The following is a 14,691-nucleotide window of genomic DNA, read 5'->3' on the forward strand; positions in this document are numbered from 1 at the left end:
GAGATGATACGGGGTATATCAATCTAACCATTAAGTTTTACATGCGACTCGGTGGAGCAAGTGTTGGTATAGTAATTGTTCCTGCGAAAGACGACGGATCGATCACAGAGTGGTAATCGGATGCGAGGAAACGACCTATCATATGTTATTTCGGGACAGATGAAGAGAACATTAACTGAGATGATACGGGGTATATCGATCTAACCATCAAATTTTACAAGAAATTCGGTGGAGAAAGTATAGGTATAGTAATGGCTCCTATACGAAAGACGTCGGATCGATCACAAGGTGATAATCGGATGCAAAGAAACGACCTTTCATCTAGTATTTAAGTTCTAAAAACGTAAACAACTGTAGACCAATTATCTAAGTTGGCATCTATCGTAGGAAGATTGTGGAGTATCTACTGACAGCTACCTAAAACCTAGTCTAGAATGATCAAATTTATTTCTGAATGCTCGTATACTGTGTAATAAGTACAAAACACAAAATAATGAAAAAGCGTTACGCCTTATTTTCAAATTTTTACAGAAACATTTTCTTGCGTAGTAAACTGTATATTTATGAGTCGTCAATATATATATTGTTCAAACACGGGAGACGGTAAAGTACAGTATTCTTAACATAAACTTCATCAGTGGTTTTCAACATTCGGTTGCTTGGAAAAATCTAAGATCGAGATATCACGATCATTTTCATTGAGTTGTTACAATATGAGTATTCATTGTCAATCAAATAGTAGATCCCAATTTTTAACATACAAGCGCTACCACCTGAGGCGGTAGAACACCTGAACAGTCTTCCCGAAGTTGAATTGCAATTCTCCCACTCTTCGGCAGTCCCGACCTTAGAAATAAAATGTGTATTTTATCTAACGTGAAACGTACCCCTCCGAACCATGAACTTTAGATTTTCATTTAAATATATTAACTATAACTGTTTTAAAACACTGACCTGCATAATATTGGCAGCTCTTGAGCCATAAAAATAAAGCCATTGAGAGCTGCCGTCAAGATTTATATGCCAAGTCGGGAGAGGCCTCTCAGGCGACCAATTGAACTTGTATACATCAGCGGCTAAAAAGAAAGTACATCTTTATAGTTAGAAACTATGTATTGCAAGCAAATTCGACATTTTATTTCCGACGACAACTTTTTTATCAGTTTAATTCCTACTGTTGTCTCTACAGCTGACAGGCAATAAAATTCGAGAATATGTAGCCTAAGTGAACTAATTGGTATACAGTAATATGGTATAACCCTAGTAGAATTTAAATTTCAAATAATAATCAAACTAGAGATAAAACATAAAAAAAACTGAACTTACGTTCATTGGGTAGGTAATGTACCAAAGCAGGTGCAGGCAATTCTTCTAATCCTGGATTTGTAGCGTCAGTACAATATTCGGAACAAGATGGATCACTGGTATAACAGGCTTTTATGTCATAATCACGATCTAGGCCAGAGGATCCAAACTGAATAAAATGAAGCAATATAGATACATATAGTTTGTAAATTAATAAATAAGCTTGTGCCAATAATTTGCCTCTTGTTTCATTTTCTAAATTATGAGTTGTTGTCTGCCAATTTATCACAAATCTATAGAAGAGGCTATAAAGTAATTGCGTACTGATGACACTGCTTCAGGAGAACTACGATTCCAATATTTTATGAAATATATGAGCCATTACGATAGGATTAATAGAGCTGTTTGATTTGCGTCGCTATATTATAGTTATATTGTAAATCTAAGCAGTACATAATTCCATTTAATTTCAAATTGATCTCGCTCCATTTAAAACGGAAAACTGGGTGCACTATAAGGAAAATTATTTCGAATATAATTTGCAGTAATTTACCTCTTGAAGCATTATCAAATTTGGAATAGAATTTTTATAATTGTTGCCAGTAGGTAACAAAATGTTTTGTGCGACTCTATCCCATGTAGTTAGTTCATTACATGGAACATCAGATCCAAATATCAGATAATAGTTGACATAAGCTGTGCTGTTTCCTCTTATATTTCGGAGATAGTGTGCTAAAATAGAATGGTAAAATTAATTAACGTTAGATTTACAACGACTAGTCTTCCGACCCGCCCACATCATTATAGAAATAAAAATAAAACTACAAGCATTGTGTTTCAACGTTGTGACATTTTTCAACATTTATGGAAACTAAACTAGGATAGAAGTTCAGAATAATTTTTATGAGCTTATCAAACGCGGATCTTTTAAAATACCATTACTGTAGGCCTATATATATGTTTTTTTTTATTAAGCATTACCAATAAAAAGGACTTCTGCGCCTCCAACGCGAAGCAGTCTCTCAACGACTAGTCCATTTGTCTTAGTTTTTGGATATCCGTCGTTTCCTAAGTAATCGTACTTCACTCCTGTCAGTTCTTCATAATAATATGAGTCTCGCATAGTGTTGACGGCTTGAACAATTTTAAAAGCGTTTATAGTTTTGTTTCCAAATGGCATGTGTCTTCGTCTAAAAATATGTAAAAGTTTTTTTTTTATTCTACATTTTGGTATACCTGCAAACTGTGTCAATAACATATTTAAAATTCCCTTATATACTAGTAGAAAATATATTAAATCCATTGGGTATTTACCAATTTTAATACTCTAATCCTTTTCCAATCACCAGTTTAGACAATATATATCATATATAAGAGAGCAACGCTCAAATATATGAACACGAATTCCGAAACGAAGTATTATCAAATCTTTTAGAGCAGGGGTGTGCAATCTTTTTTTACAAGAGGGCCAGATACAAGTAACTGACTAAAGCCGCGGGCCGCATCTTTAATTAAGCCAGTAAGAAACTACTAAGTTTCTAGTAGTTGTAGGCACGAAAAATTGATTTCTTTTTGATATTTATCTTTTTCATTGTTGAAATGCAGAAAGGGTGAGTTAAAACGCATAACATTCTAAGGAAGACCGCTATTCAAATTTATTGTCACCCGACTTTGAACGAATTCAGTGAGAAACACGTTTTTATAACATTGTGTATTCTGCAACAAGATTTGTTAGCTAGTTTTACTAACATGACAGCGGCACTACTGGTATAGGCTTTGCGATACAAAGAGATTAGAATGGCTCGCACGTACCAGATTAACTAAACTAAAAACCCGTTTCGCGGGCCCTGCAATTTAAAATTGGCACTTCTCCACGAGACGCACAATTTTTCTTTGCGGGCCACAGTTTGCTCGCACCGGTTTTAGAGTACCGGCAGTCTGACCATCATATAACTTAGATGTGATCACGGAAACAGGGCACGCAGTTTTTCATTTTGAAGACGTCATTACATGAAACTTCCAGGTGAAAAACGAAACCCATAGAGCCCACAGATTATTTAAAATGAATATAAGTAATAGTCTTTCAGCGACAACAAAAAGCTGTAACAACTGAACATTTCAAAGCAATTGGTCCAATAGCTGAAAAAAGAGTACTCCCGTAGTATGTGAACCAAGATGGCGGACACCGGAACGTAGTATGTGTACCAGGTTAGGGTTAGGCCATAATTTCAGTTACAAATAATCCGGGAGTCACTTGGCTAGTCCCTGAAATCGTAATAGAACTAAAATACGGAAAATTGGAATAAAATTATGGCCTAACCCTAACCTGGTACATACGAGTTCATGTGTCCGCCATCCTGGTTCACATACTACGGGAGTACCGATAAAAGCCTATTTTCAACAACCACGACATAATAACAAACGATCCGAGCCATAGGTCCACTTCGTGTCCAACAAGATTACAAGGGGTAAATTAACTGTACCCGAAATCTCCTTGTTCTTCCATTGCTTCCAAGGCAGTTTGTGTCGTCCACGTTACTGTTCCAGACTCTTTAAGTTTCTGTTGTGAAATCGCCCATAAACGATCGACTTGCGTGTGATGCATCATGAATAAAGGGTCGAACCCGGCAAACCTTAAAGAAGCTAATAAAAAAAAGATCACATTTACTACTCAGAACTTTATTGTTAATACGTCAGCATTTAAATAAGTTACCATTAATTAGCAACTGTATCATTGGCTTTGAATCCATATATAAAACCTAAATCTAGAACTCTTCTACGAGTTTCAACGTACCTAATGACATTGAACATCTGGGTGAAAATCTGCCATTTCCACACACAGAAACATGTGGGCCTCCGTGAGCGCTTTCAAGAGCTTCTGAAAATTCATGCATATTGTGTGCTTGATTGAGCTTGTTAGCTACGTCGATCCATTGGTTGTGGGCAAAGTCGAGAGGTGGCTGAAGATAAATAAAAAGTAAGTAGTTGAGAAAATCGGTCTCATAAGCAGGCCTGGGGAGTTAGAGAAAATTTACAATCGACTACAATTGCTATTCTGGGAGGGAAAAAGTTTGGCTCCGAATTCGACTCCAGGTTGAAAATAATTTTGACTCCGGCACCGTTTGGGACTCCAACTCCAAGAAAATAAATTTAGATAATAAAAACTTTGAATTATGCAAGCTATTTTAGACTACTAAGAATGTAAACTTTGATGATTTTTGAAGAATTATATCATTGAAAGTCTGATATTCCGACTCCAGAGAATTTAGAAATTCAGTTCAGACTCGGGGGCACGAAAAAAAAATAAAAAAAATACGACACCGACTATAGACTATAGAGAAAGCATGCCAAACTCCGATTCCCGACACTACAGCCCTGCTTATCGGCTTCCTTGTCGATGGGGCAAATATGAAATACCCTATCCTATAACCCAAATTAGAATATAGTTTCTCATGCCAAATATTGATTAAATCAGTCAGATTCCTTCCATAAAAATATTGATCTGATGTCGGAAAACCTTCGCACATATTCAGTGCACAGGACCATTTCATGGGGATGGCTTGCAAAATACCCACGAAACGATTGGAGTAAAATGTGAAAGCGCACATGCTCGGAGCAATCAGCAATAATATGAATATAGGGCATGCCGGAATTGTTTACGTGCGGTTTCAATATCACCTAAATATCTTCACCCCTACCAAAATTAGGAATTATAATTGTTAGGTCTTACCGTAAATATCACTTGGTCTCTTTGAACTGTTCTCATTGGCCCCTCAAGATCAATTCTAATAGTCATATTTGTGAAAGGATTTTCCTGTCCATTGATGAACCTGTCCCATCCCAGACTAGGTGGGCTCCTGTCTTTAGCTAACCAGTTCCAGTACGGCAATCCAAGAGATTTGTTATTCATGTATCTAGAATGTTATTCATTCTACTTTATCAAAATAAAGCATTCAGATTTATCAGAAATTTTTTGAAAAATAGACTGAAAGGATCTCTTCACTCTTACATAATCGCATATATATATATATATATATAAAATATATATCAGAATCTACTATCCGGCAAGAGATGACAATCGTGTTCATAACTCTGAGCACGATAAGACAACACTGAAACCAGTACGATTCAAATTAAGCAGTTGCACGTTGAATATATTTATTAAGATATGACATTTTAGAGGTTATTCTCGTATTAGTATTATATATTTCTCGCAACGGAAAAGTCAACATCAAATGAAAAACCAATTATATTCATATTATCTAATATAGTTATATATAAGTAGAATGGATGAATGAGTGAAACAAACATTCCAACAAAACTATGACAATGGCTACTTGGACTTGTCCTTTCTCTTGCGAGTACGCCCATCGATTAAAAGTCATCGAGGAAATATTATGACAATTCATACCTTGACAAACCCTCTTCGTAGTTCAAGACTATAGTTCTGTGCCACGCCGCAAACTTCATCTTAGCTCCATGTGGACAACATGAGAGACCTTCACATTGGAATGGCCAACCGTGAGCAGATGCTAAATACAAGAGAATATAAGATCCATATAGCCATGAATTAGTTTTATCGTTGATCTTTCAGTTTATGCACTGTCACAATCAGTGAAAATTGATGAATGCAGTTCGTCTCGTTGACTTGTTATTTTGTCTACGAAGCTGCCGCCACGGATTCGTAGCATGTCAGCTATAAGGCATTTCAGGGTTAAAATTTCCACTCCTACCTTATAGGTTATAGGCTATCTAACAACATGTGGCAAGGCCGAGAGAATGAGAAACACGTAATGGACAACTTTGATTAGCTATAAAACAAAATAACGTTTTGTGACTCATTTCCGAAATGCAGAAAGACTGTCTAAGTCGTAATAAAATAATCTACCTGCATTGTGGAACCCCCTCACTGACATGTCCGTCTTATATTTTCGCATTGCTTGAACAAAATCTTGAATCTCGGTTGGTGTGAGCGTGGTAGCATCTTTTCGAACTCGAAACTCTGAAATTGAAACAATTGTTGTAAAGATAATAGTTCTTACTTCTGAATAAATCCTCTGTTTTGAGAAAAATATGTATTTCTTTGAGAATTTTAATCTACTCTTTGAAAGTGTGTTTGTTTTAATATCACCGAGTGCATTAAACTTAGACTAATTATATATATTCTTTTATTTAAACTTACGGCATTTAGTTCCAGTGTAGCATTCTCTTGATTGACTTCCTTCTCCTTTGCAGCCTATGTCCTGTCCGGGAAGACCATGGAGACATCGCCGTGTACGAGTTTGTAACCCTCCCCAACAAGTAGTTTTGCATTCTGTCCAACAAGACCAATTTTCCCACACAGCTGTTAACGTATGAGCAAATAATGTTACGCGTGTATTTTATCGTATTTGTTATTTCTGGTAACGCATGACATTGGTTCACCAATGTTGTACTGCAGTAAGTTTGCTGGTGTAAAGCTTGCAATTCCTGTTTAGGTTATGCTTTTCCTGTAGCTATGATAGGGTTGCCATACGCTAGATTTTTCCCTGACATGTCCGTGATTTTAGTTGTCAAATTTGCGTCAGAGAAAAATGTTAAAAAAATGCTTAAATGTCGGGGATTTTTAAATACAGAGAATTTCTGCTACAAATCCTCGAGTTGTCAGATATTGCGCATCCACGAAATCCCATTTTTTTCAGCGATATGTAACGTGCATCTTTTTTGTGCAACACGGATTGCGTCGCATTCAGATAATTGTGAATTGCCAGCCTTCTGTAATCTGTATTTTGGTTGCACTACCTGTAACGTACTTCATTCCGTGCTAGGGTTTAGTCACTAGTGCTAAAGATTAGGCAACAATTTTGCCTCTTTCGTTTTGTTCTTTGTTTATTCTATCCCCACGAGAAAGCGAAGACAGCCTGTGCCTTTGGATACATTGTGAATTTATATCATAATATAAGTGTTTTGGATGCAAAATTGGTCAGTGTGGCTCATTCATATTTTGTCAAGGAATTTGTCTCTACAGATGTGGTAAGCTATAAATGAATTGGAATGAATATCTCTTTAGGTTTCAGACTGCGCTAGCTGTTTTAACAGAACTTTTGGAAGCGTATCACAATATAGAATCAAATTGAGCGAATGTTGAATACCTTCATTTTCTTGGAACTTTTTTAGAACGCTACTACTTTCCCTTCCAGGTCGTTTTTCTTTGCACAACCAAGTAAGGGTTACGTCAGTTATTCCATCTTGATCAACGTCATAAGGTTCGACAGTCTGGGGTAATGTGAAAGATTATCGATTAAAACTTTTTATTATTACATGTATTTGTGATGTGTCTGCATCCCCTAATGATATAGCAGCCATTTAAAGCAAATAATTCGTCTTACACAATAGGTTAGACTCAGACTAATACAAATTGATTTTCCCGGCAAAACTCACCGTAACTCCCATTGAAACATTGTCTGCACATGTTCTCCAGTTATCTAATACAATCGGGAGATTGAAGGTAGGTGATTTTGAAGGAAGTCCTGTACCAAAAATGCACATTTTAACATATTTTACGCTTCCACTGTTCGCCATGTATGAAATCGTAACTTATTCAAACTAAATTACAACCTGAAAGAACGTCGCGGGCACTGAAGACTTACCGGTATATCACATTCAAACAGTATTACTTGATGTAAAACATAGAAACAGTACCGAGAAATTACCGTGTTCCCCGAAAATAAGACCTATAGTCGACAGCGCGAATGAATCTAGTGACTTGCAAGACATCCCTGAAGATGACGATATGGTCATTTTTGAATAATCTATGTTTAGCAGTTATTTTAAATAAAAACGTGTTATTTATAAGAAAATGGATTTCGGTTTTCATATTTTGTATATTTAAAAATCTATTATTTATTAAATTCAATACAGAATATCAAACTTACCAGCAATAGATAAGCTTGAAAGATCCGGTGTTTCACCTAAAAAATAATTTGATTTTTAATTCCTATGTTGATTTCCTGCTAATGATAAGTAAGTAGCAATGCCTTTGGCGGTACTCACATAAAGATGGTTCGACTCCCGCAGCTGAAAAATAAAATAGTTTGTTTAAATTAATCATATTTTCTCTGGATTGAGAAATGAATAAATAAATAAAGTGTACCATAACATCTGCGTTTGCATGGGCCAATCGTGTAACCCGACGAACACTCGCAGTAATAGCTTCCTTCGGTATTGACGCATTTTGCTGTTGGTCCGGTACAATTGCTTTTACCTGGCAATGAAAATGAAATACAGAAATTGAGTTGTATGGGATAGTTATGGCAGTTTTAAGCACGCAAGCTTCAAATAATTACCTTCTGAACATTCGTCTATGTCTGTGCAATACCCACAATAGTTCAGTCTGAAGCCTGTTTCACATTTACATGTTCCACTGCGATAACAAATGATTAAACATATTATTACTTAACATTGAAAAGCAAAAAAGAAATACTCAAACTTCAAACACTTACTGAGGATTGTTGATATCTTGCACTCTTTCCGGAGTTGAATCGACGTTTGTAATGAAATTCCATTTTGAAAATTCGATATCGAAGGGAATATTTATAAACCATCGCCATATTAGGTGTTTACAAGTAGATGGGAGGAGGCACTGTCCCACAATTTTAGATCCTTCCACTAGATAGAAAATATACAAATAAACCTTGATAATATTTTAATGATATTCGCTATTTACTGAATCTGTTATATCTGAAAAGGTGACAGAATATAATTTTTCGTGAAATTGGTAAATAAAATATAATCGTTCAATTGAAAAGTAAAATAATAGAAAAGCACACGAAATATTTGTACAATTTTAAGAAATGTTTTAAATATTTACGATTTATTTGCTTCGCCGATATGACCAAGTATGTACTGAATTGCTAATAATTGAAGGTCCAGCATTCGTTGATTTGGAATGTTCTGCTCAGTTTATTACGTACGGCCGAAAGACATACAAAATCAAACTTAACATCTGTGATGTGTATGTGGAATGTATGCTGTTACGGCAGTGGAAAAATAAATAACAAAACGATACATTTGTATGTACATTTCGTGTCCAAGAACGGTTCAGACGATTTTTTCAAAATGGCTGATTTGATCAGGCCAACCAGTCCGTGGATAATTTCGCGGTAACAATCAATCGCTTGAAAAAACAAAATACTGTTAGTAACAAGACTAACCGCAATGCTGTCCGGTGTAATCCATGATATGTCCGCATTTGCAATGACAAATATAACTTCCGTTTGTATTTTGACAAATTGCATTTTCGTCACAAGGGCGGACTTCCACGCATTCATTCACATCTATAGAGTACAATTAAATACGTCAAAAATAAGGAAATGACTGTGTGGTACAAAAAAATTTTCAACGCTAAATTATATCAAGTTCAATGCCAGCAGATAATATTTCGACTTTTTCAATCAGCAACTATTCGGGACCTGGAGTAGACAAAATGTTCTCCACTTGATGTAGGCTATACTAGATGTGTACGGCGTAACTCTAGTTATCTGAATCACAATTTAGTTTTGAATTACCGGTAACTGTTTATCATTTATTTGATATGTCGTTGCCGTTAGAGGCAATCCATACTTAGCATTCAGCTCTATAATGATGCTTAACAGTTTAATAAAAAACGTACGCAAAAAAAATCGCCTTCAAAAAAAAAAACCGCCTTAAATCCAACTACTGAATTTGTTACACACTTTTCACCTAGGTTTCAGACGATATCGCTCACGCCAATTGGTCATATCTGGTATATTTAGATTTATTCGACCAAGCTGAGTGACCGACAGAAGCCTCATTTACAGCCTGTTTAATTTTGTCTGGGCTTCGAATTGGCAGTTGTTGCGATCGACGGGTTAGCCATAGAAGCCGCGAGCTCGTCAAAACTATTGGCATCACCCACAAAAAACATCAACTTGTACGTGTATTTAGGTGGTTTAACATACCAATACAAGTGTGAACTATAGCTGTTGTATCCTCTTTGTAACCTGCTTTACAAGAACAAAAATTAGAAGTTCTTCCAGTATACCAACACAGTCCAGTTTGTTTATCACATCCCCCGAAATTATCGCGACATGGATCTGAAGCAAGAAGAAATTAGCAATTGAGAAATTCATGTTTCATTCAATGTTTCCCAACGTTTAGCTGAAAACAAAATTCCAATTTATTATAAAATATTATTCCTACTTACCAGCTGTAGAAGGTAGAACGGACACGCAGACGATAATCATCAAACAGATAAAAAGATATTGGAATGTCATTCTGGGTACTTACCCTAACTAACTATTCCCTATCTATGCGTTCTGAGAAGAAATAAAATAAATTTCCCAATCACAGATAACATGAAAATTATTGAACTTCATAATATAAAATAATTTAACTAACTCGAGGAATTTATTGCTGTGCAAAAATTACAGTTTAAATTACAAAAGTTTTTACAAAAGAACATCTGATATTAGTTATATAGCATTTCCGCTTTGTAAAATATCCCAATGAAAACAGTACGAAAACAAAAATCTATCAAACAATACCCCGCACCAAAAGCCGCTGAATTATAGAAAGCTACTAGGAGTGGAAAAACCGCAATATTTCTTACAATTTCAATACGGTCGCAAAGGGATTACTAAGCATGAATTATCGCATAAAACTCCTCAACAAAAGAAAATAGAATTTTTAATCCATCACCTTTCTACGAATAATGATGGACCTAGTATGAAAGAAATAAAGACAAGGGCGTTACAGGATAGCAATGTCTACCATATGTTTTTTTCAGATTGCTTGTTTATATTCTGTATTATATAAATATAATAATAACTAGGTGAAGAAAGCATGTTGTGCATCACTCAGTAGCACTCATCAGCAAGAAGAAGCGTGATAGTCGCTTCCCCGTGAAGGAAGAGAATATAAATAGAAGTAAAATTTAATGGAATTGCCACAATGTTGTTTTTATATTTTATGCGCCTTCACTACAAATTGGATGGGTAGAGACAGTTACTCACTCAGAATTCTTCATTAGGAGAGTGTTGAAGTTAGTAGGGTTTTAATAAAAATACCGGATCAGACCAACGAGCTGTTCGAATTTAACACAGATACACTCTAAACCTGTTACAAGGTACGCATTTCTTGTGTGTGCTCGTTGAAGTTCGATTGGTGTCTTTGACAATTGAAGAAACATATCTATACAAAATATCCCAATGTGCATAGATGAAAATTTAGATCTTTGGTAAACTATTAAATAATGTGAATGCGCTACGGTTACGTCAAAATTCCTTCAGTGATACACATTTTCCTATCGTAATTTTTGAACGGCAGATACGTCAAATAGAATCGGATGTAATTAAGAGTAGGCGAAGATTTAATAACCATCGAATTTATTAACATGCACGGATAACAGGCACCTCTGTCATTTGTTTATTGAATTCTCGAAAGCCGCGAGAAGTGTGGTAGATATGGTAATCAGGAATTGGCGAAATAATTGCAAATAAAACAAGGCATTGTCTATGCATTGTGATAAAACAAAGACTACCTTATGCTATTTTGGGGGGAATATTTCAACCGTTTTCTTTCATTGCTATGTATAAATGTAGCTCATATATTACACAAAGCGTCATTTATTCCCGGGCCTGTTAACCTATTCGCACTGTGGATCGGAAAACTGATTTTCCTCCAGCAGACTGACTGTCAAAAGACACAAAACTCGTATTATATTTATTCAGCACGAGAACCCTGCGTTTGTTTTGTTTCAACGAAACGCTTGAATCTGGCACCTCTTTTTCCGACGCCCTATTCGTTACAGGATGCTAAATTTCATCCAATATAGACTATTTCTATTGTGCGTCCATTGGAAATTATATTTAACTTTGCATGTGCCAAAATATTCAGCCCGGAAAAGTACACGACCCTGAAACAGACTCTTGTCGATAGCTGATTTATTTTATAAAAACGTTGTTCTACGCTTTATATAAATTTCCTCATCTGAACTAGATCTGAAGAGATAAATCATAAATTTGCCTTAACCAAACAGGTCGTACTTCAAAAATATACAATGAGAATAATCTTATGAAAAACCTTTTATATCTCCAAGTAGCCTACACGATCAAATTTATTTTATAGCGATATACCACATCCGACTTTGGGTTTTCACTTTTTACCTGAACTGTAAATAGGCCTAGTTGAAAACCTTGATATTACTTCTGCAACAGGGTAGAGACTCAATCATGAAGAATTATGAACTGATCGAACGCCACATAGATCGATTTCTAATTAAAGAATTATATATAATTCGTATTCTTATAAGCTTCATGTAATCCCTAGATGAGCGGTTATGCAACTACGCAATGCAATTACTTACCCCGATTGAATTCAGCAGACTATCATTTTATATTTCCGACGTGGAATAACACGTCGACACAATTGAAGCTGACCACCGTTTTGCCGCACAAATGTTACGAACCACAGATCTCATAAATATCTCACAATCATTAACATACGAAAAGCAAGACAGGCAAAAATACAGGCTATGTTTATGTAAGTATTTTTAGGCAACCTCCGTCAACATAACAGCGTCCCTTCCCCTTACCCAAAGCACATTCAATAGACTAACTCAATTGTTTCATTATTCCAAAACTCGTATACGAGTTCTAATAATATCATATTTAGACGCGCTTATAAATTTCCTCATAGCAATAACATTTCCTTTTCCGTTCATAAGTTCATGCATGTTGTGATCTGAATGTTATAGACTTCCGAGTGTAGCGTTTCATCGTTCGTTCATTCTACTCTCTTGTATATTCTGGGCAAATTATAAATTGTTGCATGAATACGTACCAGGTTTCACGTCTGCTTATTAATTTGTTTTTGATTAGATTAGTATAACCAGGAGAAATATCACCTAAGCAGTTCAGGAAATTGGTGAGGGGGGGGGGGGGCATGATAACGGCAAAGTTGATTTCGTACAATTTTGTTCCTCGCGTCCCTCCTATTTCCTGGGTACTCCCGTAGTGTGTGGACCAGGCTAGGGTTAGGCCATAATTTTATTCGGATTTTCTTTATTTTAGTTCTATTACAAATTCGGGGACTGTCTGTGATATCCAAGTAAATATCCTCCTGCCCATAGGTTTCAGTCCTCTTTACACAACTTGATGTAAAATGGGCCAACAAAATTAGTTACCTCCATATTGGTACACATCTCGAGCGCCAAAAATACAATAGGATATGTTTATGAGAGTATCTTTATGCAACGATCGTCAACACAACAACGTCTCTTGCAATATCTCGAAGCACATTCAATCGACTGACTCAATTGTTTTATGGTTTCAAAACTCGTATATTCAAGTTCTAATAATACCATATTTAGACGCGCTCGTAAATTTCCTTATAGCAATAACATTTCCTTTTCCGTTCATAAGTTCATGTATGTTGTGATTTGAATGTAATAGACTTCCGAGTGTAGCGTTTCATCGTTCGTTCATTCTACTCTCTTGTATATTCTGGGCAAATTATAACTATTTGCACTTCAGTAGTAGAAATTTCGGTTCTATCTCGTTGTTGCATGAATACCAAGTTCCACGGCTAATTTTTTTTGTTTCTGATTAGATTAGTATAACCAAGAATAATCTAACCTAACCCGAAATCTAAGAAAGCAGTTCAGAAAATTGGTGTTGGAGTAATAATAACGTCTGACAAAACAATAAATCTCTCTCTCTCTTAAAGTTTGTGTCGTACGAATTTTGCTGCTCGCGCCTTCTTCCATGGATCAGAAAACATAATAGAATCATGAAACGGGTTATTTGGTGAATATTTTTACTTGAGTTTAACAGAAAGGCGAGCAATGAAAGCTAGATACATTGACCGGGTGTCGTATTGGTGGATTGGGGTTAACATACACATTGATCTTTTTCTGCGTGTATCTTTTTCAGTATAGGAGCACTTGTTTCACCCGTAAAATTATCAACACTCAGTAACACCCAAATTTAGGTGGTGATAGATATCTGAATATTCAAATATAATTTTATTTACGTTATGAAATGTAGTACGGTGTCACACCTGAAAATGTTGGGGGGCGGGGTGGAGGGAAATCACTTCCAACGCTCAACTTTGTTTGGAGGCTCTCTCGCAGGCCACGGCAGTCCAACATACCGTCAAGACTAAAATTGAAAAAATATGGCTAACAGTTCATTTCGCCACGTAAACTTTGGAAGCAAATGCTTGTAATTAGATGGCATCATCAAATCCACGGCGACTTTCCACAGATTAAGTTGTTAGTATGACTTCACAAGTATTTAGATCATCTTGACCACAAGAGTTCGTTACAACAAATATTCTAATTCAGGCAACTTCCAAAACTCAATATTTATTTTTAAACAACTGTAC

General features: G+C 35.8%; 1 protein-coding gene across 1 annotated transcript; it reads right to left on the minus strand.

The window, feature by feature from the left end:
- Window positions 1–460: 460 nt before the first annotated feature.
- LOC120339955 (uncharacterized) lies at window positions 461–10,666 on the minus strand. The gene is made up of 21 exons (XM_039408200.2): window positions 10,511–10,666; window positions 10,266–10,400; window positions 9,498–9,620; window positions 8,787–8,952; window positions 8,631–8,707; window positions 8,438–8,548; window positions 8,338–8,361; window positions 8,220–8,255; window positions 7,726–7,814; window positions 7,437–7,560; window positions 6,488–6,649; window positions 6,194–6,307; window positions 5,717–5,837; window positions 5,036–5,219; window positions 4,100–4,265; window positions 3,789–3,948; window positions 2,287–2,495; window positions 1,859–2,037; window positions 1,327–1,474; window positions 955–1,076; window positions 461–846 (listed from the first exon to the last, which is right to left on the minus strand). The coding sequence occupies exons 1-21, from the start codon at window positions 10,578–10,580 to the stop codon at window positions 670–672; spliced, it is 2,697 nt and encodes an 898-aa protein (XP_039264134.2). The 5' UTR covers window positions 10,581–10,666; the 3' UTR covers window positions 461–669.
- Window positions 10,667–14,691: the final 4,025 nt, after the last annotated feature.

Source organism: Styela clava, chromosome 9, assembly GCF_964204865.1.
Source record: "Styela clava chromosome 9, kaStyClav1.hap1.2, whole genome shotgun sequence".
NCBI lineage: Eukaryota > Metazoa > Chordata > Ascidiacea > Stolidobranchia > Styelidae > Styela > Styela clava.

Bases quoted from the DNA above. Each gene is read 5' to 3' on its own strand.
- LOC120339955 (XM_039408200.2), bottom strand. From the start codon at position 10,580: ATGACATTCCAATATCTTTTTATCTGTTTGATGATTATCGTCTGCGTG. The intron at 8,362-8,437 runs GTACACTTTATT...TTTATTTTTCAG, and splicing joins ATGCAAACGCAGATGTTATG to CTGCGGGAGTCGAACCATCT. The intron at 5,220-5,716 runs GTATGAATTGTC...ATAACATTCTAG, and splicing joins TACGAAGAGGGTTTGTCAAG to ATACATGAATAACAAATCTC.